At 56.0% G+C, this 21,032-nt stretch overlaps 5 protein-coding genes across 9 annotated transcripts; 2 read left to right on the forward strand and 3 right to left on the reverse strand.

The window, feature by feature from the left end:
- Positions 1-538: 538 nt before the first annotated feature.
- On the reverse strand, positions 539-2,053 carry WDR83OS (WD repeat domain 83 opposite strand). The gene is made up of 4 exons (XM_041763960.1): positions 1,852-2,053; positions 1,631-1,736; positions 1,006-1,103; positions 539-916 (listed from the first exon to the last, which is right to left on the reverse strand). Exons 1-4 carry the CDS (start codon positions 1,899-1,901, stop codon positions 850-852), a joined length of 321 nt encoding a protein of 106 aa, XP_041619894.1. The 5' UTR covers positions 1,902-2,053; the 3' UTR covers positions 539-849.
- A 193-nt stretch (positions 2,054-2,246) lies between these two features.
- On the forward strand, positions 2,247-6,510 carry WDR83 (WD repeat domain 83). The gene is made up of 9 exons (XM_041763962.1): positions 2,247-2,388; positions 2,466-2,586; positions 2,686-2,791; positions 3,594-3,630; positions 3,706-3,844; positions 4,735-4,802; positions 4,898-5,006; positions 5,083-5,197; positions 6,215-6,510. Exons 1-9 carry the CDS (start codon positions 2,286-2,288, stop codon positions 6,362-6,364), a joined length of 948 nt encoding a protein of 315 aa, XP_041619896.1. The 5' UTR covers positions 2,247-2,285; the 3' UTR covers positions 6,365-6,510.
- DHPS (deoxyhypusine synthase) lies at positions 6,412-10,015 on the reverse strand. Of its 4 annotated transcripts, none has more exons than XM_041763955.1 (9): positions 9,803-10,015; positions 9,029-9,193; positions 8,670-8,791; positions 8,490-8,586; positions 8,328-8,414; positions 7,771-7,876; positions 7,588-7,691; positions 6,701-6,826; positions 6,412-6,618 (listed from the first exon to the last, which is right to left on the reverse strand). In XM_041763955.1, exons 1-9 carry the CDS (start codon positions 10,007-10,009, stop codon positions 6,523-6,525), a joined length of 1,110 nt encoding a protein of 369 aa, XP_041619889.1. In that variant the 5' UTR covers positions 10,010-10,015; the 3' UTR covers positions 6,412-6,522. The 4 variants fall into 4 exon arrangements, with proteins under 4 accessions (XP_041619889.1, XP_041619892.1, XP_041619891.1 ...); XM_041763958.1 differs by lacking the exon at positions 9,803-10,015 and adding an exon at positions 9,550-9,686; XM_041763957.1 differs by lacking the exon at positions 9,803-10,015 and adding an exon at positions 9,550-9,641 and having other exon boundaries at positions 9,029-9,189.
- A 190-nt stretch (positions 10,016-10,205) lies between these two features.
- Positions 10,206-14,740, forward strand: GNG14 (G protein subunit gamma 14). The gene is made up of 3 exons (XM_041763961.1): positions 10,206-10,568; positions 14,383-14,475; positions 14,558-14,740. Exons 2-3 carry the CDS (start codon positions 14,383-14,385, stop codon positions 14,681-14,683), a joined length of 219 nt encoding a protein of 72 aa, XP_041619895.1. The 5' UTR covers positions 10,206-10,568; the 3' UTR covers positions 14,684-14,740.
- A 568-nt stretch (positions 14,741-15,308) lies between these two features.
- On the reverse strand, positions 15,309-20,779 carry FBXW9 (F-box and WD repeat domain containing 9). 2 transcript variants are annotated; one of them, XM_041762775.1, is made up of 10 exons: positions 20,018-20,779; positions 18,776-18,915; positions 18,572-18,700; positions 17,518-17,630; positions 17,341-17,432; positions 16,320-16,468; positions 16,124-16,237; positions 15,912-16,001; positions 15,757-15,822; positions 15,309-15,683 (listed from the first exon to the last, which is right to left on the reverse strand). In XM_041762775.1, the coding sequence occupies exons 1-10, from the start codon at positions 20,424-20,426 to the stop codon at positions 15,609-15,611; spliced, it is 1,377 nt and encodes a 458-aa protein (XP_041618709.1). In that variant the 5' UTR covers positions 20,427-20,779; the 3' UTR covers positions 15,309-15,608. The 2 variants fall into 2 exon arrangements, with proteins under 2 accessions (XP_041618709.1, XP_041618710.1); XM_041762776.1 differs by lacking the exon at positions 16,320-16,468 and having other exon boundaries at positions 17,363-17,432.
- Between the last annotated feature and the right edge of the window lie 253 nt (positions 20,780-21,032).

Below are 21,032 nucleotides of genomic sequence, written 5' to 3' on the forward strand. Positions count from 1 at the left end.
TGCTTAGGAGGTGGGAGTGTGTGCGTGAGATCCAAGGATGTCCCGTTGATCTTCAGGGCTAGGGTCTTGGAGAGACCTGGCTTGGCTAGAGGCAGGGGCTGATGGTGGTCCTGTTCTGTCCTGTGAGGATTATGCATAGAGGAACTGTCTCTGGGGTACTGAGAATGGGAAATGCCCAGCTTGATTGGAAGAAATACCCCTGGGTACTCAGGTGAGGAGTGACACATGGGGGAGGACTCAGCCTTCCAGGCTTTGTCCATCCAGTTCAGATATTACACGATTAGTCTGATAAGAAAATCAAAGCCCACATTCCTCAGGTTAGCAGAGCTCATCTGCTGAGTTGCCAGAGGACAGGGATCACTGTCCTGTCTCTGGCAGCTGACTTAAGTCACAAGGCTTGTGAAATAAGCAAATGAACAACCAGAAGGCTCCAGGCTAGAGCCCCACCATAGGCCTGACTGAGTTGGAGGATCTGAAGCCCTTCCCCCACCACGAAGAGCACCCACAAATGCACAGAAGAGAGAGGTCGCAAAGAACAGCCAGAATGCAAAATTTTATTATTAACTGGTTTAAACAACAAAAAAGACGAGTAGATACACGTAGAAACATGGACAGCATCTCCCCCAGCAGCAGGCAGGGTGGGGAAGGCAGGCAGGAGGGGTAGGCCTAAGGTATTCCCCTCTGCCCAGCAGAAGTAGAATCCCAGGGAAAGGGTCAGGTTCCCTCCATCCAGCTGCAAGCCCGGAGACTACCTCATTCAGGGGAGCCCAGGACAGCAGCTGAGGGCAGAGGCTGAGCAGCCAGGGGCCAGGCCTGGGGGAAGGTGTAGAGAGAAGTCCTAGGCTGACATCACCAGGGGGGTGTCATGGGCTGCGGGTTCTGCAGATATGACATGACCACAGCAGAGATGGACAGCCTGAAAAGGGAAAGAGGTGTCAGTCCAGGTAGGCTTGGGTCCCCCTCTCCAACTACTCAGGAATCCTCCGTCTCTAGGCCTAGACTCACATGAAGCTACTCATCATTTGTTTAGTGTCCTCAGAGCTCCGGGAGTTGGCAAAGCTGATGAAGGAGCAGTAGACGGCCACCCAGGCGCACCACTTCAGCTGGGGAAAGGAAGGTGGATGGGGGTATTTGGTCAGTGACAGGCACACTAATGAGCCTCCAGAGGGGTTCCAACCCCAGGCACAGGTTCCAACCCACTGATTCTGCCGGATGCAGCCTGGACCTCATTCCCAAAAATCCCTCAGTTCTATTCCCCGTAGCCTACTCCAGGTACCCAGTTTCTCGTCCTACCCTCTTGGCCTGCGTCTCTGACCCCAGCACATAACCTCAGGCCTAAGACTGGCCTGTGACATAACTTGTGATGCTAAGAACCCCATCCTTTCTCCAGGAGGCCCCTCCAAATTGCTTTGAAACCTGGCCCCGCCTTCAAACTGACCTCTCGGGTACCCACCCCTACCTTCCTTCCCTCCCGCGCTCCGGCTTTCTCCGCCCAGCAGCACCAAAGCCCCGCCCCCGGCCAGGCCCAAGCCCCGCCCCCTAGCGTCGGCCCCGCTGGTTCCGAATCCGCTGCCCTCACGGGCTTCGCTGTCAGGCGAAGCGATGCCGGAGGAAGCCCGGTGCCGCCCACCTTGAGCATGAGGCCGCACATGCTGAAGATCATGCCGAGCAGGTTCATGTAGTCCGGCGTCGGGTCGTCCAAGGCCGGGTTACACTCGCTCGGCGGGGGCTTGTACCTGCGGCAGGCTCAAGGGTCAGAGGCACTCGAGTCCCGCCCCCGAAATGGACAAGCGCTTCCCTGGGCCTCGCCCCACAGCCCGAGCCCTGTTCCCATGACGTCGGGGTCCTCACCTGAGCACTTTGTTCGGCCTTCGCGGGTCCGACATGTTGTTAGTGGACATGGCAGGGCGGAGGTCGTGCCTCTTCCGCTGCGGGAGTTGCAGCTTCCGGCGCGGAAACGGAGGGTGGCTTTTGGAGTGACACCCTCGGTCTTCGAGCTTCCGTTCCTGGCGGCGGGGGCCAGGACTCCTCCAAGCCGGGGGACAGAATTAGAAGAAACCAAAAATGTTCCTTGAAAACAAGAAGTGGGGAAAGAAACCTGGGAGCTGGAATCAGACTTCGGTATTCCCAATATTATCCCGAAAAAGCCAAACCTTTGAACCGGAAGTGAGAAATAGGAAGTAGACTACGGAAGACAATAAGGTTACATCCAAGCGTGGGTTCCGAGGGTTCGGAAGCTCCGGGGCAAACCGATGTAAGGCGGCGACGAAGGGGTCCCGAAAACGATGGCTTTCCCGGAGCCCAAACCACGGGGCCCGGAGCTGCCGCAAAAACGGGTGAAGACCCTGGACTGCGGGCAGGGGGCAGTGCGAGCTGTACGATTTAATGGTGAGCTCGCTCTTCATTCCGGGTTCTCCTGCCTTCTGAGGTCCGCAGCCCTCTGATCCCTTCCTGCTGTTCCCCAGTGGATGGCAATTACTGTCTGACGTGCGGCAGCGACAAGACCCTGAAGCTGTGGAATCCGTTGCGAGGGACGCTGCTGAGGACGTACAGTGGCCACGGCTACGAGGTGCTGGACGCGGCCGGGTGAGCCGTTGTGGCGGTGGGTGGGCTGCCAGGCCGCGTGATCCGGTGCAGAGGTCGGGATCTGAGGTCAGCACTGACCTTCCTTCCTCTGCCCTCTAGCTCCTTTGACAACAGTAGTCTCTGCTCCGGCGGCGGGGACAAGGCGGTGGTGCTGTGGGATGTGGCATCGGGGCAGGTCGTTCGCAAATTCCGGGGCCACGCGGGGGTGAGTACAAACAAGAGCCCTCATTAGAGCCTTGATGGCAGAGAAGACCCGCATTATCGTGTAGGTGATGACAAAGACTCCTTCCACCCACTATTACAGAGCGAGGATCCTTTCCCGGTGGCCCAGCATGCAATTTCCCCAAAACCTTTCACCTCCCCTCTCTCTCTCTTTTTTTTTTTTTTTTTTTATTTGAGAGAGAACATGAGCAAGGGGGAACAACAGAGGTAAAGGGAGAAGCAGGCTCCCCACTGAGCAGGGAGCCCAACATGGGACTCGATCCCAGAAACCTGAGCCAGGACCCTAGAAAGTGAGCCGAAGGCAGACACTTAACCAACTGAGCCACCCAGGCACCCCTCCTTTGCCCTTGCTTTTTTTTTTTTTTTTTTTTTTTAAAGGTAGAGAAGAGGCCACATTGAAGGTAGGAAGTGGGGAGACATCATTTATTTATTTATTTATTTATTTATTTATTTATTTTATTCATTTATGATAGAGAGAGAGAGAGAGAGGCAGAGACACAGGCAGAGGGAGAAGCAGGCTCCATTCACTGGGAGCCTGACGTGGGATTCGATCCTGGGTCTCCAGGATCGCGCCCTGGGCCAAAGGCAGGCACTAAACCGCTGCGCCACCCAGGGATCCCTGCTTTATTTTTTATTTTGATTTTTTTTTAGTTTTGGCATTTTTATATCCAACGCCCCCCGCCCCCACCTTCCCATGCCCTTGCTTTAACTTGCATCAGGAACCCTGCCTTTATCTCAGTTTTCCAAAGTCCAGCTTCCTCTGAGTGGCAATTCCTGTTTCTCAGAAGGTGAACACGGTCCAGTTTAATGAAGAGGCTACAGGTCATCCTGTCTGGTGAGTCTGGGGCCTGGGCAGGGTACTGCCCCTGCTGCCCAAACCTGACTTCTACCTCATGCTGGTCCTCACAGGCTCTATTGATTCCAGCATACGATGCTGGGACTGCCGATCTCGGAGGCCTGAGCCGGTGCAGACACTGGACGAAGCCAGGGATGGCATATCCAGTGTGAAAGTGTCAGACCATGAGGTCCTGGCAGGGTGAGTGGAGCCAGGACCTCACCCCTCTGCTGGTGCCCCCGGGGATCACTGCTGCCTCTCTACTCAGATTAAAAGCAACTCTTTTCACCTCAGCTTACAAGGCCCTGCACAGTCTGGTCTCTGCCGATCTTTTAGCTCTTATTCAATCCAGGTCTCGTTTCTCTTAATATACTAATCATGCTCTCATCTCAGGACCTTTGCAATTGTTCTTCCTCTACCTGGACTACCTTTCTACTGAAAGTGTTTTTGAGCATCTCTTGCATACCACTTTTTTAGTCAGTGAACACACAGCAGTGGATAAAATAGGGAAAAATCTCTGCCCACATAGGGTTAATATTCTTGTTGCAAGAGGCAAATAATTAAAATTCCCAAAAAAGGCTGCCCTTTTGCTGCCACAACGCAAAGGAGTGCCATTCCCACTAGTTTGGGCTGCCTCATCTGTTCCCATGCATCTCCTCCTGGACCACACATGTTTGTCTCCTTATCAAGTCCCAGTTTAGAGGTCACCTTCTTGGGGTGACCTTCGTAGATGACTCTCAGTCAGCAAGGCTCTTTGATGGAAGAAAGTGTTCCTAGCTTTGTTGCAGCTGTGTCCCAAGGACTAGCACAGAGAGGATACTCAGTACATATCAGAAACAGATGGAGTAGGTCCCGATTGGCCCTGGGTATAAGTCTCAAAACTAGTGCCCTGGAATTCCACTCATGAATTATTACCAGTGCTTATTCTCCACGGCTAAGTCTTGAGTGCGAGCCTGACAGTGAAGAGTGCACATGAAGGGCAAGCCCAGCACCTCCCCACCCTAAGGGTCCTGGCAGGGTCAGGGAGAGTACGGGGAGCCATGGACCTACTGCCCCCAGTTGATGCTTCAGGTGGATCCATCCTCTTGCAGCTCCGTGGACAGCCGGGTGAGGCGCTATGACCTGAGGATGGGGCAGCTCTTCTCAGACTATGTGGGCAGTGAGTATGACGGGGTTGTGGGGCAGGCAGGGCTGGGAGGGGGACAACAAAGGGGGCCCCAGCCTCACCCACCTGCACCCCTCCCCACCCCTCAGGTCCTATCACTTGTACCTGCTTCAGCCGGGACGGGCAGTGCACCCTGGTGTCCAGCTTGGACTCCACGTTGCGGCTTCTAGACAAGGACACAGGGGAGCTGCTGGGCGAGTGAGTTCTTAGGGTCATGGGGTCCCTCCCCAACCCCTACTAAGACCCAAGCCCTCCTAACTCCACCTACCCACAGGTACACGGGCCACAAGAACCAGGAGTACAAGCTGGACTGCTGCCTGAGTGAGCGTGACACACACGTGGTCAGCTGCTCCGAGGATGGAAAGGTGTACTTCTGGGACCTGGTAGAGGTGAGCCTCCTCATCCCAACTCCTTACCAGGGTGCCTGCCCTGTCTTTACCTTCACCACTCCCACACCTGCAAAAGGGAATGCTATTAGCGCCAGAGGCTTGGAGGAGTGAGTGAGAGGACAAACAGGAAGGGCATGTCTGGCAGAGGGAACAGTGTGTACTAAGGCCTGGAGGTGTGGTACTCTTTGGTCAGGAGACAGAAAGACGCTGGGACTGACCCTGGTGGAACAGGGCCAATAGCCACATTGGACCCCAGCTGAGATGGGGCTGTGGTTCAAGAAACCTAAACTGCCTCTGAGCATCCCCGTGATTTCTAATCCCAAGTCCTGTGAGCCCTGTCCTGATGTGTCTCAGCCTGGTGGGGATGTCAGGCTGGGAACAGACACTTCTAGCCTAATGGGGTAGGGCCAGGGCTTGGCCAGGGAAAGTAATCCTCCTAAGAGGATGGAGGAATCTGGAGGGGTGGGGGGTGGCCTTGGAGACCTGAGGGACCTCTCTCTGGCAACTAAGAACATGCCAGAGTCCTGCATGCTTCTCAAGAGTCTACTAGACTAGAATCAACCCTGGAGGAGAGGGCACATGAAGGGACATCTTGAAGTGGGAAGAGAAATCTGGGGCCTGCTTGTGGGACAGACCATATGTGCTGAGCAGTGACTGCAAGGTGATGAAAGAAGTGAGCATGGAGGCAGCCCAGTGGCCTGTAGAGCCCGGATGGCAGCAGGTGGAGAGAGAAGCTGGGAACAGACACCACAGGATTGGAGCAAGTAGTGGCTTTGAATGTGGAGTCTGGATATGGTCTAAAGGCAGGGCCAGGGGGGCACTTACTGATAAAGGGGTAGGAGGTATAAAAGAGGAAGACTCCCAGATGATTGGCCTGAGCACCAGGGAGGGTGGAACAACTGCGGGGTTCATTTGGGGGCATATCAAGTTTGTAGTGCCTGGGAAGCAATTAGAGGTGGGTGGTAAAGGTCAGGGGAGAGACACACTATAACCACCCCCCACCCCTTCACTCCACAGGGTGCCCTGGCACTGGCCCTTCCTGTGGGTCCCGGCGTGGTACAGTCACTGGCCTACCACCCCACGGAGCCCTGCCTGCTGACTGCCATGGGGGCCAGCGTCCATTGCTGGCGGGAGGAGGCTTATGAGGCTGAGGGTGGCACAGGCTGAAGGTGGAGGACCTGTTGTTACCAAGGACACAGACGCAGACTCAGAAGGATGACTGAGACCATTTATTCTAGACACGCAGCTGACCAAGGAGTGAGGGAGGGACCAGGTGTGCAAGCTAATAAATAGAGGAGGGGGAGACTTCCTGGAGCTGTAGCCATTCAGTCTTCATTCTTCTCAGGCATGAAGGCATCTCTTTTCTGGGCAAAGGTTTCAGCCACAAGCAGGGGGAAGACCAGGGTGGCATCGGCATAGACCTGCAGAGGGGACCTGGGTGAACCACAGGATCTGTGGTTACACTCTGGGAGACCGCACCCTGGCCAGTTGACTGGCCCTCACCTTGACCGGCTGTGCATCCACCCGGATCTTGCCCCAAGAGACAGCTTCGTCAGGCCTGGCACCAGAGTCCGAGCCATCAAATTCCTGGGCCGTGTTGATGTAGACAGCATAGTCAGCCCCATTCCGCTGTGGGGAGAGGCATGGTGAGCTGGTCAGCCAGTCACTGGAGACAGGAAAGGGGACAGCACTAGCTAGAGAGGCTGGGGGACGTGTCCTGCATGAACAAAGTTCATAGTGGCCCCTCACTCTGTAGGAAGGGGGGCCCCACGCCAATGCAAGAGCAGTGCGAGGCTGGGGGTTGGTAGGGTCAATGGGCAAAGCTGCCCCAAAAGCACCAACCATGTAGCAACAACTCTCCCACATCTGCAGGGGCTGCCACCAAATACAATTAAGACTCCTATCCTGGCCCCATCGTTCTTTACCAAGACCTGCCATTTGTTCCCCCTATAGAAGCCAGGGTGCACCTATAAGCACCCAACTGGCAGCCCTAGAGGCCAGGCTCCTGCTGCTAATTGTCTCGGTCCCCTTCACTGGCCTGCTAACTGTCCCTTGATTTAATTCAGGCACCTCAGAGCCTTTGCACTGGCTGTTTTCTGTTTACAGGCTGTCTTTCCCAGAACTTCCTTTTTCTGAACAGCACTCCTTTCTCTTTCTCTTTCTCTTGTCATCCCTCATTTTTTTCCCACAGCAGCTAACTGCCCCGTGACATGCACATCACTTGTTTGCCACCTATCTCCCTGACTAGAACATCAGTCCAGGAGGACAGGGATCCTGGCCTATCTAGTCTACAGTTGTTGCCCTGGCACATGGCGTAGGCTTAGCACAGGTCTGTATGGCAAGCCTGAGTGCCATCCTTACTAGGAACCGGCTACTCTGTCCCCACTCACCATGAGGTTGGCATTGGCGATGTGGTGCTTGACCACACCCCCGCCTAGGATGATCATCCCAGTGCGCTTGGCAAAGATGGCCTGTGTGTTGATGAGTCGCAGGTCTGGGAGAAGAGCATTGTGGTCAGGCAGTGGACACAGCCACCCCACCTCCCCTGCTCCTCTGTGGCCCTAGCACCTCACCCTCAACAATGTCCAGGACCAGGCCTGGGTTCTTGTAGGAATGGAAGAAGATCATGTCGCCCAAGGAGCCATCTGTGAGCGCTGGGCTCAACACGGGGATGTGGTTCTAGGGAACAGCAAGATGAGAGCAATGAACTCAGAGCCCAGCAGAGGCAGACTGGCCCCCATCCCAGTGGCATCCCCTCCTCTCTGCCTGACTCTAGGCAGAATGCTTACTAAGTTCTCTAGGCCTTAGCTTCTTCAACTGTAAAATGGAGACTGCAACAGCATCTCCATCACAGATGAAGCATATGTGATGAAACCAGACAAAACCAGTGGAGAATGGTAGCTCTCATTACTCCCACTGCTGGACCTCAGCCTCTGAGGAGTGTGGGACACTCACACTCAGTGATCACAAGATCACACTCAGTGGCTGTGCAGCCTCAGACAAACTAACATCTGTGTTGGCTTCCTCACCTAAGAGTGGAGATGATGAAATGGTTCTCCAGGTGGCTATGAAGGTGAAACAGGCTAACATGTGCCAAGGCCTGGTACCCTTGCCCTACCTAGTCCCTCACCTTCTGGGCCCAGTAATACACTGATTCTGGGTTGTTGATCTCCTTGCCCAGTCGGGCAATCATCTTGGAAGGTGTCCACTTCACACCCTAGGAGGAGACATTGACTTCAGCCAGCAGGGCCTCCTCAGTTCCACACCGACCCCCAGGGTGCTCCTGCCCCACCTCCGTGTTCTGCTCCAGCACCATTTGGTCCAGGATGGGCATCAACCAGTCCTCAAACTTGCAGTAATTGTCATTGGGCACCAGTAGGTTTCCAATCCTGCAGAACATGAGGCATGTGGGCATCGGGCCCCAGGATCCTCAGCCCAGCTCCCTTGCCCAGCATCACTCAGAGCCCCGAACCTGTTGATCCCGTTCTCACGTAGCTCCTTCCCCCTGAGACTGAAATCGCCCAGGTATGTGGGTGCCAGGCACTTGATAAAATCTTCCTCCACACCGCCAGCTGTGGTTACTAAGACGTCCACCTGCAGCCACAAATCAGGTTGGCCCAGGAAGAGGGGCCCTGCCCTCATGCCAGGTAGGGCTCCTCATTCCCAACACTAATCCAGTGACCCTTGGGAAAACCTCTACTGCAAAACAAAAGTAGATCCTGTTCCTCTGCTTAAAACAATCCTGTCTCCCTATGTCATTTAAGTGGCCAATAATTTTTATTGCCCATAAAACCTAGAGAGGCCAAGTCCACAACCCCGCCAGGTACCCACCATGTTGTGCTGCACGAGGTAACGGATGGTCTCACGGATGCCTGAACTGATGAGATTGGATGTGTAGCCCAGAAAAATGGTGCAGCCAGTAAGTGGACGGCGGCTCTGGGTCAGGTCTGCATGCTGGTCTTCATCCTGCGACAGCGGCTCTAGTTTCTTCTCTATCTAGGTGTAAGGGCAGAGTCGAGTTACCCTCTGGCCCCAAACTCTAGCCCGAGGGCTCCAAGTGGGTTTCAAGATCAGACTCCAGCCCTGGGGCCTGCCCACTCAGGGATAAGGAACCACTTCTACCTGGAATACCTGAAGCCAAGTAACGAACGCCCCCTGCACAGGCTCGGCCCCATTCACCGCCCAAATCTCAAGGCACGCGCTCAGGTTTTATCCCCCTTTCAAGGAACCTGAGAGCACTACCTCTGCAGGCCTGGTCACTTTCCCCTTTGGAAAAAGCAAATCTGAGCCCAGACCCCGCCCTGACTGAGGCTCCTCCTCAACCGCACCGTTCAGAACACTTCACTCCTTACCTACAACCCGCCTCCTATCTAGCATCAGTCCCAACCTCATCCTGAAGGTAGGATGCTATGGAGATGGGAAGGCACAAGGTCCTCTCCCCAGCACGGAAACCGCTGCCCAGAACGGACCCTGCCTCTCTCCACCTATTGGGCCGCCCGACAAGGGACACGCCTCCTTCTCAAGGGAGCCCCGCCCCCCAATACCGCATTGCCGCTACTGGAGGCCACACCCCCTCAACCCAGGAAGTTCCGCCCCAAGCTTCACCATGGCGTTGACTTGCTGCACTGCGCGCCCGAAGTTGGTGGCCTGGAAGCCAGTGGTGCCGAAGGCCTCCAGTAGCGCACGGTAGTCCACGCCGCGGCTGAAGTCGTAGCCTCGGACTTGGGAGCTCTCGGAGGGCAGCGCTGAGCTATGCTTCAGCACAGCGGCCAGCGCCGCCGCGGGTGCCTTCCCTTCCGGAAGACCCTCCATGCTCCTGCGGCCGCACTCTCAGATCACAGCCGCCCAGACCAGGCCTCCAGCGGCCTCGAAACGCACTAAGCCCCGGCACGCGCTTCTATATGACAGTGCAGGAAGTAGGGCTCTGGAAAACCTGCAGAAGGGGACGGGAAGTCGTTCAGTCACGTGACTCTTTGAGCCCCACAATCCAGGGCGCGGCCATGTTTGCGCATGCGTTTCCGTAATATGGAAGCCGCGAGGAGCCGTTATTCCCTGTTTCGCGTCCTGTCAGCCCGAGATGAATGAAGAGTCCTGCTTTCACTGCCGCCTGCTGGAGACCCACCGCGTTGCGCGGCGCTTTCCCATTCGTTTCTGTCCCTTTGGGGAAGGAGGATGGCTTCTTAGACGTCGCCCTAGGACAGGATTCGAGTCATCAGGAAATGTCAGATAGTTTCTGGCCCTGAGCGTCTCTCATCAAATGGTGTAGTGATCGCTGTCCGTACCAGAGCCTCCACATGCTGCGTAACCCTCTGGTCTTCCCCTGGTAGTTGCGGCCGTCACTTCTGGGAAGCCTTCCCTGACCGTCCTCTGGGTAAGGGACCTCCTCTGGGATCCAGGGCTGACCTCTCTTTCCCTCCAGCAAGACTGTGAGACCCTCGAAGGTGAGGTCTGTATCTCACGGGTCCTCCTAGCCCTGCATAGGGTTTGGTCCAGGGGGAATCTTTTAACCAGGCACTTTATAATTTATGGAGTCTATACCATACGTTGGGCTCTGTGTTTGGCGACTCAGATTTATCAGTGAACAAGATGCAGACCCTGCCCTCCTGGAGTCCACAGTTTGATTGGGGAGCTAGTAAAGCTAACCACAATAGTGATTAGTGCTATGAGGATTCAAACATGATGTGTTTTTGAGGTAGGGGTGGTTGAAGGGGTTGATGGCCTTATTTGCAGGGACAGGTGGTTAGGGAAGGACACCAAGGAGATGACATTTGAGCCAAGGCCAGAAAGCCAAGAAAGGCCCCATATGTGCAGATTTGGGGAGGCCTTTCCCCCACCATCCCCCAATGGGAAAGAGAACTGCCAGTGCAAAAGTCCTGAGGTCAGAGATAGCCCACTTAACTGGAGGAAGAGAACATCCTCCCTGACATTTTTGACAGTCCCCACTTGGATCTCAAACTCACCACCTCAGCTCCCACTCCACTTAACGCTGATCTCCCTGCAGCCTTCCACATCTCATCAAAAAGCCCTCAACTCAGCAAATAAGCCCTCCATGCACCTAGTAGACCCAACACTGGAGAACTGAGCTTGACGTCTTCCCTTTGTTCTCACCCATCCCTCAGCACCTCCGCCAAGTTCTGCCCACAAAATAGGTCCCAATTCCAGGTGCCTTTTTATTATTATTATTGATATAAAATTAACATATTCTATTAGTTTTAGATGTACAACATTCTGATTGGGTATTTGTATCCAGATGCTTCTCTCCATTCTCTCAGCCTCCACACTGGGCTACCTTCCCTCCAATCCATCTCCCAGCTGTGGCCAGAGAGCTCATTAAACAGAAGCCAGATACATCATTCCTTTTAAAACTCTCTTCTGGTGGCTTCTCCCTAGGAGTAAAACCTAAGGTCTTCACCCTGGCCTGTGAAGATGCCTGCTCAATTCCCTCCATTCCCTCATCTCTCTCCACTGGCCCTCACTTCCTCCTCTCCAGCCACACTGGCCTCCTCGCTGTCCTAGAACCCGCCAAGCTCATCTCCTGACCAAGGGATGATGCACCTGCTACTCCATCTGCCTGGAAACCCTCTTCTACAGCTCCTTGTCCTCTGAGCCTCTGTCTAAATACTAACTCATCCAAGAGGCCTGCTCCAACCACCTGTTTCCACCCTTACCTTGCTTGTCATTGTCTTTTTTTTTTTTTTAAGATTTTATTTATTTATTCATGAGACACAGAGAGAGAGAGACAGAGACACAGGCAGAGGGAGAAGCAGACTCTATGCAGGGAGTCTGATGTGGGACTGGATCCCGGGTCTCCAGGATCATGCCCTGGGCCAAAGGCAGGCTCTAAACCGCTGAGCCACACAGGCATCTCTTGTCATTGTCTTTCAAAGCACTTGATACATTTTGTTTGCTTTTGCGTGTCCCTCCCTGATTAGAACGGCAGCTCCTTGTGGGCAGGATTGTCTGGTTTCACTGCTGTTTCTCTTACTCTATGCAGTGCCAAGCACATACTGTGATCTCAGCACATATGCTGAACAAATGAATGAGCCCACACGAGGGCATGAGGGTAATCCATGAGGAATGAAGGAGGGAAAGAGGTTGATCAATGAATTCGGGGGTGCCTGGCTGGCCCAGTCAGTGAAGCATGTGATTCTTGATCTCGAGGTTGTGACTTCAAGCCCCACATTGGGTGTAGAGGTGACTTAAAAATAAAACCTGTAAAAACAAAAAAGTGAATTCAGAGCAGATAGAAGGTACTAGAGCAGAGTGCCCTCGGCTGTAGTAAGGAAAATGGTTTATTCTAAGAGGCTGGGAAACCATTGGAGAGTTTTAAAAAGGACTGAGACACTCCGATTTTTTTTTCCAATTTTTATAACTTGTATTAAGTCATTTTTTTAAATAAAAAATATTTAAAATTAAAAATTTTATTTACGTATACATATATACACCATATATATGTGTATTTATATTTATATAAAACATAAAACTTATAACCATTTTATTTATTTATTGTTTTAAAGATTTTATTTATTTATTCATGAGAGAGAGAGAGACACACACAGGCAGAGGGAGAAGCAGGCTCCATGCAGGGACCCTGACGTGGGACTTGATTCCAGGCCTTCAGGATCAGGCCCTGGGCTGAAGGTGGCACTATAAAGCCACCCGGGCTGCCCCATCATAACCATTTTAAAGTGTACACTTCTGGGATCCCTAGGTGGCGAAGCGGATTGGCGCCTGCCTTTGGCCCAGGGCGCGATCCTGGAGACCCGGGATCAAGTCCCACGTCGGGCTCCCAGTGCATGGAGCCTGCTTCTCCCTCTGCCTATGTCTCTGCCTCTCTCTCTCTCTCTCTGTGACTATCATAAATAAATAAAAAATTTTAAAAAATAAAGTGTACAGTTCAATGGCATTAAGCACACTCCTGTTGTTGTACAAACGTTACCACCATCCATCTCTGAAGTGTTTTCATCATCCCAAACTGAAACTGTCCCCATTAAACACTAAATCTCCCTCCCCTCCCTCTCCCAGTGCTGACCACCCCACCATCTACTTTCTGTCTCTCAATTTGACTTCTCTAGGGACCGCACATAGGATCATAGGTTATTGGTCATTTTGTGGCTGGCTTGTTTTACTTAATATATGACCTGACCTCAAGGTTTATCCATGTTGTAAAGTGATTTCTTTTTTACCAGACCCCCCGGCTGCCTTGAGAATGGAGGCAGTGGGGAAGGGCAGAGCAGGGGAGACAAGGGCAGAGGCGACTGCACTGGTCCCGGCCACAGAGGTGGGAGCAGGACCTGGGACATGCCAACAGATATGGAGTGACCAGACTGAGAACCTAATTTGAAGTCGATCTAATGGGTCCTGAGAAAGAATCAGACGTCAGGACCCCAGAAAGGGAGGATTGAAGGAGTTCAAGATTTGGGCCCCAGGGCATTTGAGTGGATGGTGATGAATTTGGGGGCGGGGCTGGAGGGGGTAGATAGTCCTGAGTTCAGCTGAGCTACCAGCAAACACCTGAGACACCAGGATGACAGACTGAGCAGGCAGGAAGTTCTTTGGGTGGATCTGAAATCGGGGAAGGTACTGGGATGGGGACAGAGGGAACCATCAGCATAAGCAAGTGGACAGAGTTATCTGTGGATAAGTGTAGATGGAGTGGAGAGGCAGGGCTGCACCTGAGCCAGGGTATACTCTGTATTGGCGGGGCGGGGGGGCAGAGGCTGCCAAAAGAGGCTTATTGGGGCCCATTAGTTGAGGTTTAACCAGGGCAGTAAGAGGCTGGGGCCCCCTCCACTCCCCCAGCCAAGGTGACATGTGACACCAGGGCAGCCACTGGGCCCCCTGGGGCAGGGACCCCCTCAGCTGAGGCAGCTGCTGCTGGTGGTGACATTTCACTCCATGAGTGTCCTGGCTTCAAAGTCTCTGCGGGGGGAAGGGAAGGAGGGGGCAGGAGAGGCCAGGCTGGCAGGGGAGGGAGCCAGAGCTGGGCTGCTGAAGGACTGAGCAGTCAGGAATCAGCCGGAGTCCTTAGCTGAAGTATGTGGTCCTGATGGGTTGGGGAACCACCACCCCTTTCCCACAGTCCCCGGGGGACACAGGAGGACACAAGGGACTCTCAGTTAGCTATATGGCTCAGGGTCTGGAATTGAATCTCATGCCTCTGACCCTGCTCACTCTCCCCACAGATGTCCAGCAAGGTGGCCATTGGCAGCGACATCGGGCAGGCCCGCCGGGCCGTGGAGCAGCTGCGGATGGAGGCAGGCATCGACCGCGTGAAGGTGAGGGCCAGGGTGGCATGGGCAGGTCCGGGTGAGGGGGCAGGTGGACAGCCCAGGCCCGACTGACCAGGCTGGCCTGCAGGTGTCCAAGGCGGCTGCCGACCTGCTGCAGTTCTGCACGGAGCAGGCCAAGAGTGACCCCTTCCTTGTGGGCATCCCAGCTGCCACCAACCCCTTCAAGGAGAAGAAGCCCTGCACCATCCTGTGACCTTCATGGCCCTGACTACCCAGATGGCCTCAATAAAAATGAAGTGAATGATCCTCAGGACGTGGCTTAGCCAGGCTTCAGTGGGGGCAGAGGGGGCCTGCAGACCCACGGGGGCCACCTGCATGCCTGGCACAGCCTCCCTCCCCCGCCTACTCTAGGGTTGTGGCCCCAGCAGCACACACATCCTGGCCCCCCCGGAGGGAAGAGCATGCACTTTCCCCACCCCTCTTCCTCCCACACCAATGGGGTAGGTTAGTAGATCCCCTGGCCCACTGCACAAACACAGCTAGGGGCAGAGTCCCAGTCTACTCTAGGGTAGAGTGCCACCACACATCACACACCCCTCCATGTCACACGCAGGTGCCATTGTACAAATGTGCACACATCCTCAAGAGTCTCCTTCTTCCTCACACACACCCCCATCCACCAGCACACAGGGTTACTGTAACACACAGCCACATCCCCTCCCCAGTGACACACACATGACCATGATAGCAGAAAGGCCCTCGAACAGGTACATTACACCTGGATAAAACAGCGGCTGCCACCAAGGTTTTTATGACTGTCCCACGGACACACGCCCCGCACATCCCAGTCCCAAGCAAGCACAGGCGGAGTCCTCAGGTGACACCAGTACATCAGGTTTATTTCTCCTTCGCTCTCAAGGGAAAGCAGGTATCCAAACCTTAACAAAAACAGGGCCCAGGGGAGGGAGCCATCCCCTGGGTGGGCCTGAACAACCTCACCTTCCCTGGCGTGGGGCACAGCCCAAGGACCCTGCCTCACCATGGCCCGGACCCCATGTGCCTCAGGGCTTTGGGAGAAGGCAGAGACAGCACCAGCACGGGGGAAGGTCCCCCGAGAACAGAGGCCGCGGCCCAGCCTGTGGGCCGGCAGATCCACCGCCACCTCCACGTCTGGCAGCTCAGGCCTGCAGCCTCCAGACCTCCAGCGATAGGCCCCCGGAGGCAGCCACCACCAGGTTGCCCTCAGCACAGATCTGGGAGGGCAGGGACATAGGTAGTCAGGGGCGTTCTGGGCAGCCGGGCGGGGGGCATAGGGCAGGGTCTTACCCCATTCAGCACATTGTTGTGGCTTCGCATGCAGATGGTCCTTGGTGGATCCGTGGGCACGTGCACCTGGCAAGGGCCAACAGGCAAAGGTCACGAGTGTACCTCAGCTGCCAGGGGTAGGATAGGGTTGGAGGCGCCTGTCTTAGGGGCCTCACCCGGATGGTCTTGTCAGTGGACGTGGTGTACAAGGTCCCCAGTGAGTGTTTGATCCCTGTGATCTGAGACCTGTGGCCCACGTCAAAAGACTGCAGAAAGGAGGGACAGGTGACACTCAGGTAAGGGCTCTCCCACGGTCAGCCCACCCAGGGGTCACGAGGTAGGGAGGAGGCCCGGGGATGGTCGGGCATGGGCAGGAACCCTGGCAGACCCGGACAAGCTGGAAGCGGCCACTGTCGTTGGCGAAGACGTGCAGCAGGCCCTGGTTGTCACCAGCCCAGAGCTGGGGCTCCCGGTAGGACATGCAGAGCAGGTAGGAGTCCAGCTGTGGGAGGGATGCGGGACAGAGCAGCTGAGGCCAGGCCCAGCCCCAGCCTGGTCCCTCTGGGCCCCAGGGGAGGGCCCACCTGCAGTCGCTGCAGGACGCTGTTGGCTCGGCGGTCGAACACCACGAGCGTGTGGTCCTCGCTGCCCGAGATGATGTGCCGGTCGTCCGCCAGCAGCGCCAGCACCGCACTTGAGTGCAGCCGCCTGCTCTTCAGCAGGGCTGGGCCGACTTCGCGAGTGAGGCGGGGAGGAGGGAGACATCAGAGCCCCTCAGAGGCCGCCCGGCCTCCACTGGGCTCCTGGGCCCCTATCCCACCTGGCACGACCCTTGGTCTGCTCTGCCCACCCGCGTCCCTTCCCGCATGTGATCCTGTCTCTCTCCTCTCTGTCCCTGCAGGGGGTGGGCTGCCCAGGACCCCCAGCCCTCAGCACCCTCTCCCACCTGCCATCCCAACCCCATCTGCTCTCAGTACAGTGCAGGCCTCAGCAGGTCCCAGCATAAAATGCTTCCGCCTGCAGGCGGGTCTGAGACAAGCCTCCACCGTGACCCCCCACCTGCTCTGGCTCCACCTGGGTGAAGACCCCCCAGCCCTTCAATTACAGTACAAATGGATAAAGAAAGAAGCAACAGAAAAGGCATGTATGCTGGGCACTGTTTATCCTAGGCTTCTTATGTAAACTAACGTTTAATCCACCGAGGTTCTTTCTGTCATCTCCTATTAACCCTACGGGGTCAGAGTTATTATCCAGATTTTACAGATGGGGAAACTGAGGTTCAAGCTTGACAGCTAGGAAGTGGGGAACCAAGGTTCTTAGGGGCTGCTCCACCTCCCACAGTATTGAGACTCAGAGGACCCTCTTCTGGGAGCCCTCCCATCCCTTGCAACACCCAGGTGGAGGGGGCTGCCTCTGCCCCAACACCCATTCCCCACCAGCTGTCTTTGTTGCCCCAGCACAGGCCACTTGGAGTGGTCAGGAACTATTATGACTGTCACCCCAGCCAGGCGGGGATGAGATCCAAGTGTCCCCTTCCCCGGCATGACCCTGGAGACCCCAGGCAGACCTCCTCTCCCCACCTAGGCTCCAGGGCCCCCAGCCCACCTCTGGGGTCGTAGACAGTCACCTTCTTGTCATAGGTGCCAGTCACCAGGATATCAGGCCGGTAGGACAAGCACAGCACAGCTGCCTTGCCCCTGGGAACACAAGGAACACAAGGCTCAGGCTGTTAGTAGGCAGGACCCAGCCCTGCCCTGCCTCCCTGCCCAGGACCCCACACACTTTATCTCGCCGAACTGCTGCCCATCTGCTGCCATGTCCCAGAGCTTCACCGTACTGTCCCAGGAACCAGAGCACACACGGTGGTCCAGCGCTGCCAGCGACCACACCCAGCCCTGCAGACCGGACCCATGTCATCATCCCTCATTTCAGAGGTAACAAAATTGAGGGTCAGAGGAGGGAGACAACTGACCCAAGAACCTAGAGCAAGTCAGCTCCAAGTAGAGGTTAGGACTTAGGTCTATCGGTCTGTCTGACTTCAGAGTGCAGGACGTGCACATCCACACAGAATAATATTCCTATGTCAGGTCCCTGCGAGGCTCAGCACCAGTGGTGGTCTGAGGCCACCTAACAGTGTGATTACGGATGGGTCCTCCCCTCCATGACCTGGGCAAGGGAAGTGCCCTTCCTCAGGTTCTTCATTGGGAAAATGGGCACAAAAAACAGCCCCTGCCTCAGGAGCTAATAGGCACAAAGCACTGGTTGATGACTAACTTATTCCTCCCCAGACTCTGTGGAGAGAGTACTGTAATGAGGACAGTGGGGCACAGAGAGGTTGAGTCCCTTGCCCAAGGTCACACAGCCAGGGAGTAGCAGAGTGGGGATCTGAACCCAGTGGCCTAGCTCTGAGACCAAGCTCTTGGCCACCACCTAGACCACCTCAATGATTGGCGGTGGTGGTGGTGTTCCTCCATGGCCACTTCTCATGAGATGACAGCCATGCTCAGAGCTTTGTGATCCCCACGGCGGGCAGCCTCACCATTGTCCTGCCCTGTGCCTCTCAAGGTACACCTGACATCTACAGCGTGCCTACTGTGTACTCCAGCCTAAGGGAAGCTCTCAGAGCATATTCATCTCATTCATCCTCCTCCTAACTGACCCCTAGACAGAGAAATAGGGGCCCACAAAAGTCCTACATCTCACCCGATGCCACACTAACAATGGCAGAGCAGGGTTTAATTCCATTACATCTGATGCCAAAACCCATGCCCTTAATCATGGCATCCTCCCCAGGCCTCACCCCCTCCTGCCCTCACCTGGCCCCCTAAGCCCTCACCTTGTGGGTGCTGTTCTTCTCGGTTCCCAGGGCCTTGACTAGAACCTGGCTGGGCTCTACCCCCAACTGCCGCATGTCCCACAGGTTGACATTGCGATCCCGGGAGCCCGACAAACAAAGCGCACCACCCTGAGAAGAGAGGTAGTATTGTCAGAGTCACCCAGGTCCCCCCTGCCTGCCCCCCCTGCTGATCCCCCACCTCACCTGGAGCAGCAGGACCGAGTCAATGGAAGCAAAGTGCCCATCAGCCAAGCAGAAGTACTCAGTCCAGCGCCCATCCTCTGCCCAGCGCGACAGGTGTTGCTCCAACTCAATGCAGGCTGTTGGCCAGTCAAAGTCCTCCTCTGTGGGGCATCAGGAGTGGGGTCCCCAGTGGGCAGGAATCCTGACATCGACGCCAGCTGTCCAAGCCCACCCTTGGCTTCCAGGAAGCCCAGCCTTCCCCAGACTTGGAGAAAACCTCACTTGGATCCCTCACCCCACCCAAGAAGGCCCAGGATCTAGCTTTGGGACCACCAGCCACCCACCTTCCAAGGAGGTCTACGACTACTCACCCCAGTTTCCAAAGATTGGGTAACTGGAGCCTCGGGATCACCTTTGCAGGCCTCAAACCCCAACTCAAATGTGGAGGATAATAGCCTCAGGGTGTTAAGGTCCAGCCTCAACCCTCAGGCTAGACATCGGAACTAGGACGTTTTGCCTCCATAATCTTAACCAAACCCAGGGAAGTGTTCTCAAATTAGTATCTGTAAACCTTGTCAAGATGTAGAACTCAAGCCCTAGGTGCAGAGATTCAGTGGTATAATGGGGCTCAAGCAACTGTTTGTCATGCTGTTCAGGACAGCCCCATCAATTCAAGGTCACCAAGCTGTCTTATTCCCCAGGGATCTGACCTCAGGGAGAGGAGAAATTACCACCAGCCTCTAGACTAGGCTAGACCCTGGGCTAGGGTGCCAGGGATCCAAACCTCTAAATTGTAGGTTTGGATCAAAGGTTGGAGGCTCGAGCCTTTGGCCCATGCCTCACCCCTACCTAGGTCAAGACTGTAAGGATGAGGAGCTTTGGCATCACCAGGTTCTAGGTTCAGCATCTATACCCAGAGGATTCTTGGCCTTATTCTAAGCCCCAAGAGAGTCCAACAGCTGAGACTTCAAGTCCCTGTGTCAGCCCCCAGCCAGCAGTGAGGGCCCTGGTACCACCAGACCCCAATCCTGAGCATCGCTGGATCCTGAGTTCAGGGACCCCAGCCCTCCAGGGTAGATTTCCACAGACCCAGGACCCCAAGCGTCTGGCTCATGGTGCACCCAGAGGTCAGGGGCTTTGTCGCCATCGATGACTACCTCAGCGTCCACCCAAGCCAGGACAGCCAGGAAGCCTGCTCCAGGCTGTGCTCACAGCACCCCAGCCTAACCTGGGCAGCCGACCCCGGCCCCCAGGCGCGCGCACCTTCCACAACTGGGTAGGGCGCGCGTACGCGGCGCTGCGCGCGTAGCCTCCAGGTGACATGGTCACGCACGAGGTCGCGCAGCGCGTGGCACACGCGCGGGAGGACGTGGAGCACCAGGCGCGCGTCTAGGTAGGCGCAGATCTCGAGCAGCAGCTCCGGAGGAAGGCTGAGAAGTCCCGGGACCCCCACGGGCGGACCCTTGGACGCCGCCCGCGGCTCCAGGGCGCCAGGGGACGCGACTGGCGCGGACAGCAAAGGGGCGCGCAGGGGCGCCTGCCCCGCTTTCGGCGGACTAAGCACGCGGGCCACGTAAGCCTCGGCCTGCGCGTCGGGGTCGGGATCCGGCTCCGGCTCCGAGTCATCGTCCCAGGCGCGGGGATCGTCTCGTGGCCCAGGGGGCAGCTCCATGGCGACCGGGTGGGCGCGGCCAGCCGGGCAGTGTCAGCCGAGGGCCCCGCGTCCCGTCTCCAAGGCAGCGCGAAGGCACTTCCGGCGCCGCGTGATGACGCGGTCGCGCCGGCCGGAAGCGAGCGGCACGCGGGGAGACCGGCCGGACCCTGGAATCCCGCAGCTCGAGGCTTCCCGCGGTGCAGTTACGGCGGCCCTGGGCTGGAAAACGCAGATTCCTGCTTCCGGCGCCTGTTAAAGCAGGAGTCCGTGCCGGGGCCGATGCGGAGGGCGGCTGGCGGCGCGGCGCTGGCCAAGGCACTTCGGCGCCGCTGAGCTTAGAAATGCCGCCCCCGAGCTCGCCGCCTGGGCCGTACGGGGTGGTTCCAGCTCCTCTGCTTCCGAGCCGGAAACGTGCAGCTGGACCGCAGAGGCCTCAAGTTCTCTTACCTAAAATCGTATTTATCCCTTATTTCCCGAAAGCCTCTTTTTGAGCCAGGCCGTGTTAACCGATCCATATAAACGCCCGAGCGCTGGCTGTGCGGCCTCGCCCCGGACATCCACGTGGCTCCTTGCTCGGGTCCCTCCGCCGAGACCTCACAGTACCCTCCTGTAAAGCCGACCGTT

This window comes from Vulpes lagopus, chromosome 7 (genome assembly GCF_018345385.1).
Source record: "Vulpes lagopus strain Blue_001 chromosome 7, ASM1834538v1, whole genome shotgun sequence".
NCBI classification, from domain to species: Eukaryota; Metazoa; Chordata; class Mammalia; order Carnivora; family Canidae; genus Vulpes; species Vulpes lagopus.

Coding starts and splice junctions, on each gene's coding strand:
- WDR83OS (XM_041763960.1), bottom strand. CDS start 1,901: ATGTCCACTAACAACATGTCGGACCCGCGAAGGCCGAACAAAGTGCTC. Junction 1,737..1,851: donor AGGCCGAACAAAGTGCTCAG/GTGAGGACCCCG, acceptor AGCCTGCCGCAG/GTACAAGCCCCCGCCGAGCG. Junction 1,104..1,630: donor TGTGCGGCCTCATGCTCAAG/GTGGGCGGCACC, acceptor TCCTTTCCCCAG/CTGAAGTGGTGCGCCTGGGT.
- GNG14 (XM_041763961.1), top strand. CDS start 14,383: ATGTCCAGCAAGGTGGCCATTGGCAGCGACATCGGGCAGGCCCGCCGG. Junction 14,476..14,557: donor CAGGCATCGACCGCGTGAAG/GTGAGGGCCAGG, acceptor GCTGGCCTGCAG/GTGTCCAAGGCGGCTGCCGA.
- DHPS (XM_041763955.1), bottom strand. CDS start 10,009: ATGGAGGGTCTTCCGGAAGGGAAGGCACCCGCGGCGGCGCTGGCCGCT. Junction 9,194..9,802: donor TGCAGCAAGTCAACGCCATG/GTGAAGCTTGGG, acceptor CCTTACACCTAG/ATAGAGAAGAAACTAGAGCC. Junction 6,827..7,587: donor TCGCCAATGCCAACCTCATG/GTGAGTGGGGAC, acceptor CTCTCCCCACAG/CGGAATGGGGCTGACTATGC.
- FBXW9 (XM_041762775.1), bottom strand. CDS start 20,426: ATGGAGCTGCCCCCTGGGCCACGAGACGATCCCCGCGCCTGGGACGAT. Junction 16,002..16,123: donor GCCGCTTCCAGCTTGTCCGG/GTCTGCCAGGGT, acceptor TCCTTTCTGCAG/TCTTTTGACGTGGGCCACAG. Junction 15,684..15,756: donor ACAACAATGTGCTGAATGGG/GTAAGACCCTGC, acceptor CTGCCCTCCCAG/ATCTGTGCTGAGGGCAACCT.
- WDR83 (XM_041763962.1), top strand. CDS start 2,286: ATGGCTTTCCCGGAGCCCAAACCACGGGGCCCGGAGCTGCCGCAAAAA. Junction 2,792..3,593: donor AATTCCGGGGCCACGCGGGG/GTGAGTACAAAC, acceptor CCTGTTTCTCAG/AAGGTGAACACGGTCCAGTT. Junction 3,845..4,734: donor GACCATGAGGTCCTGGCAGG/GTGAGTGGAGCC, acceptor ATCCTCTTGCAG/CTCCGTGGACAGCCGGGTGA.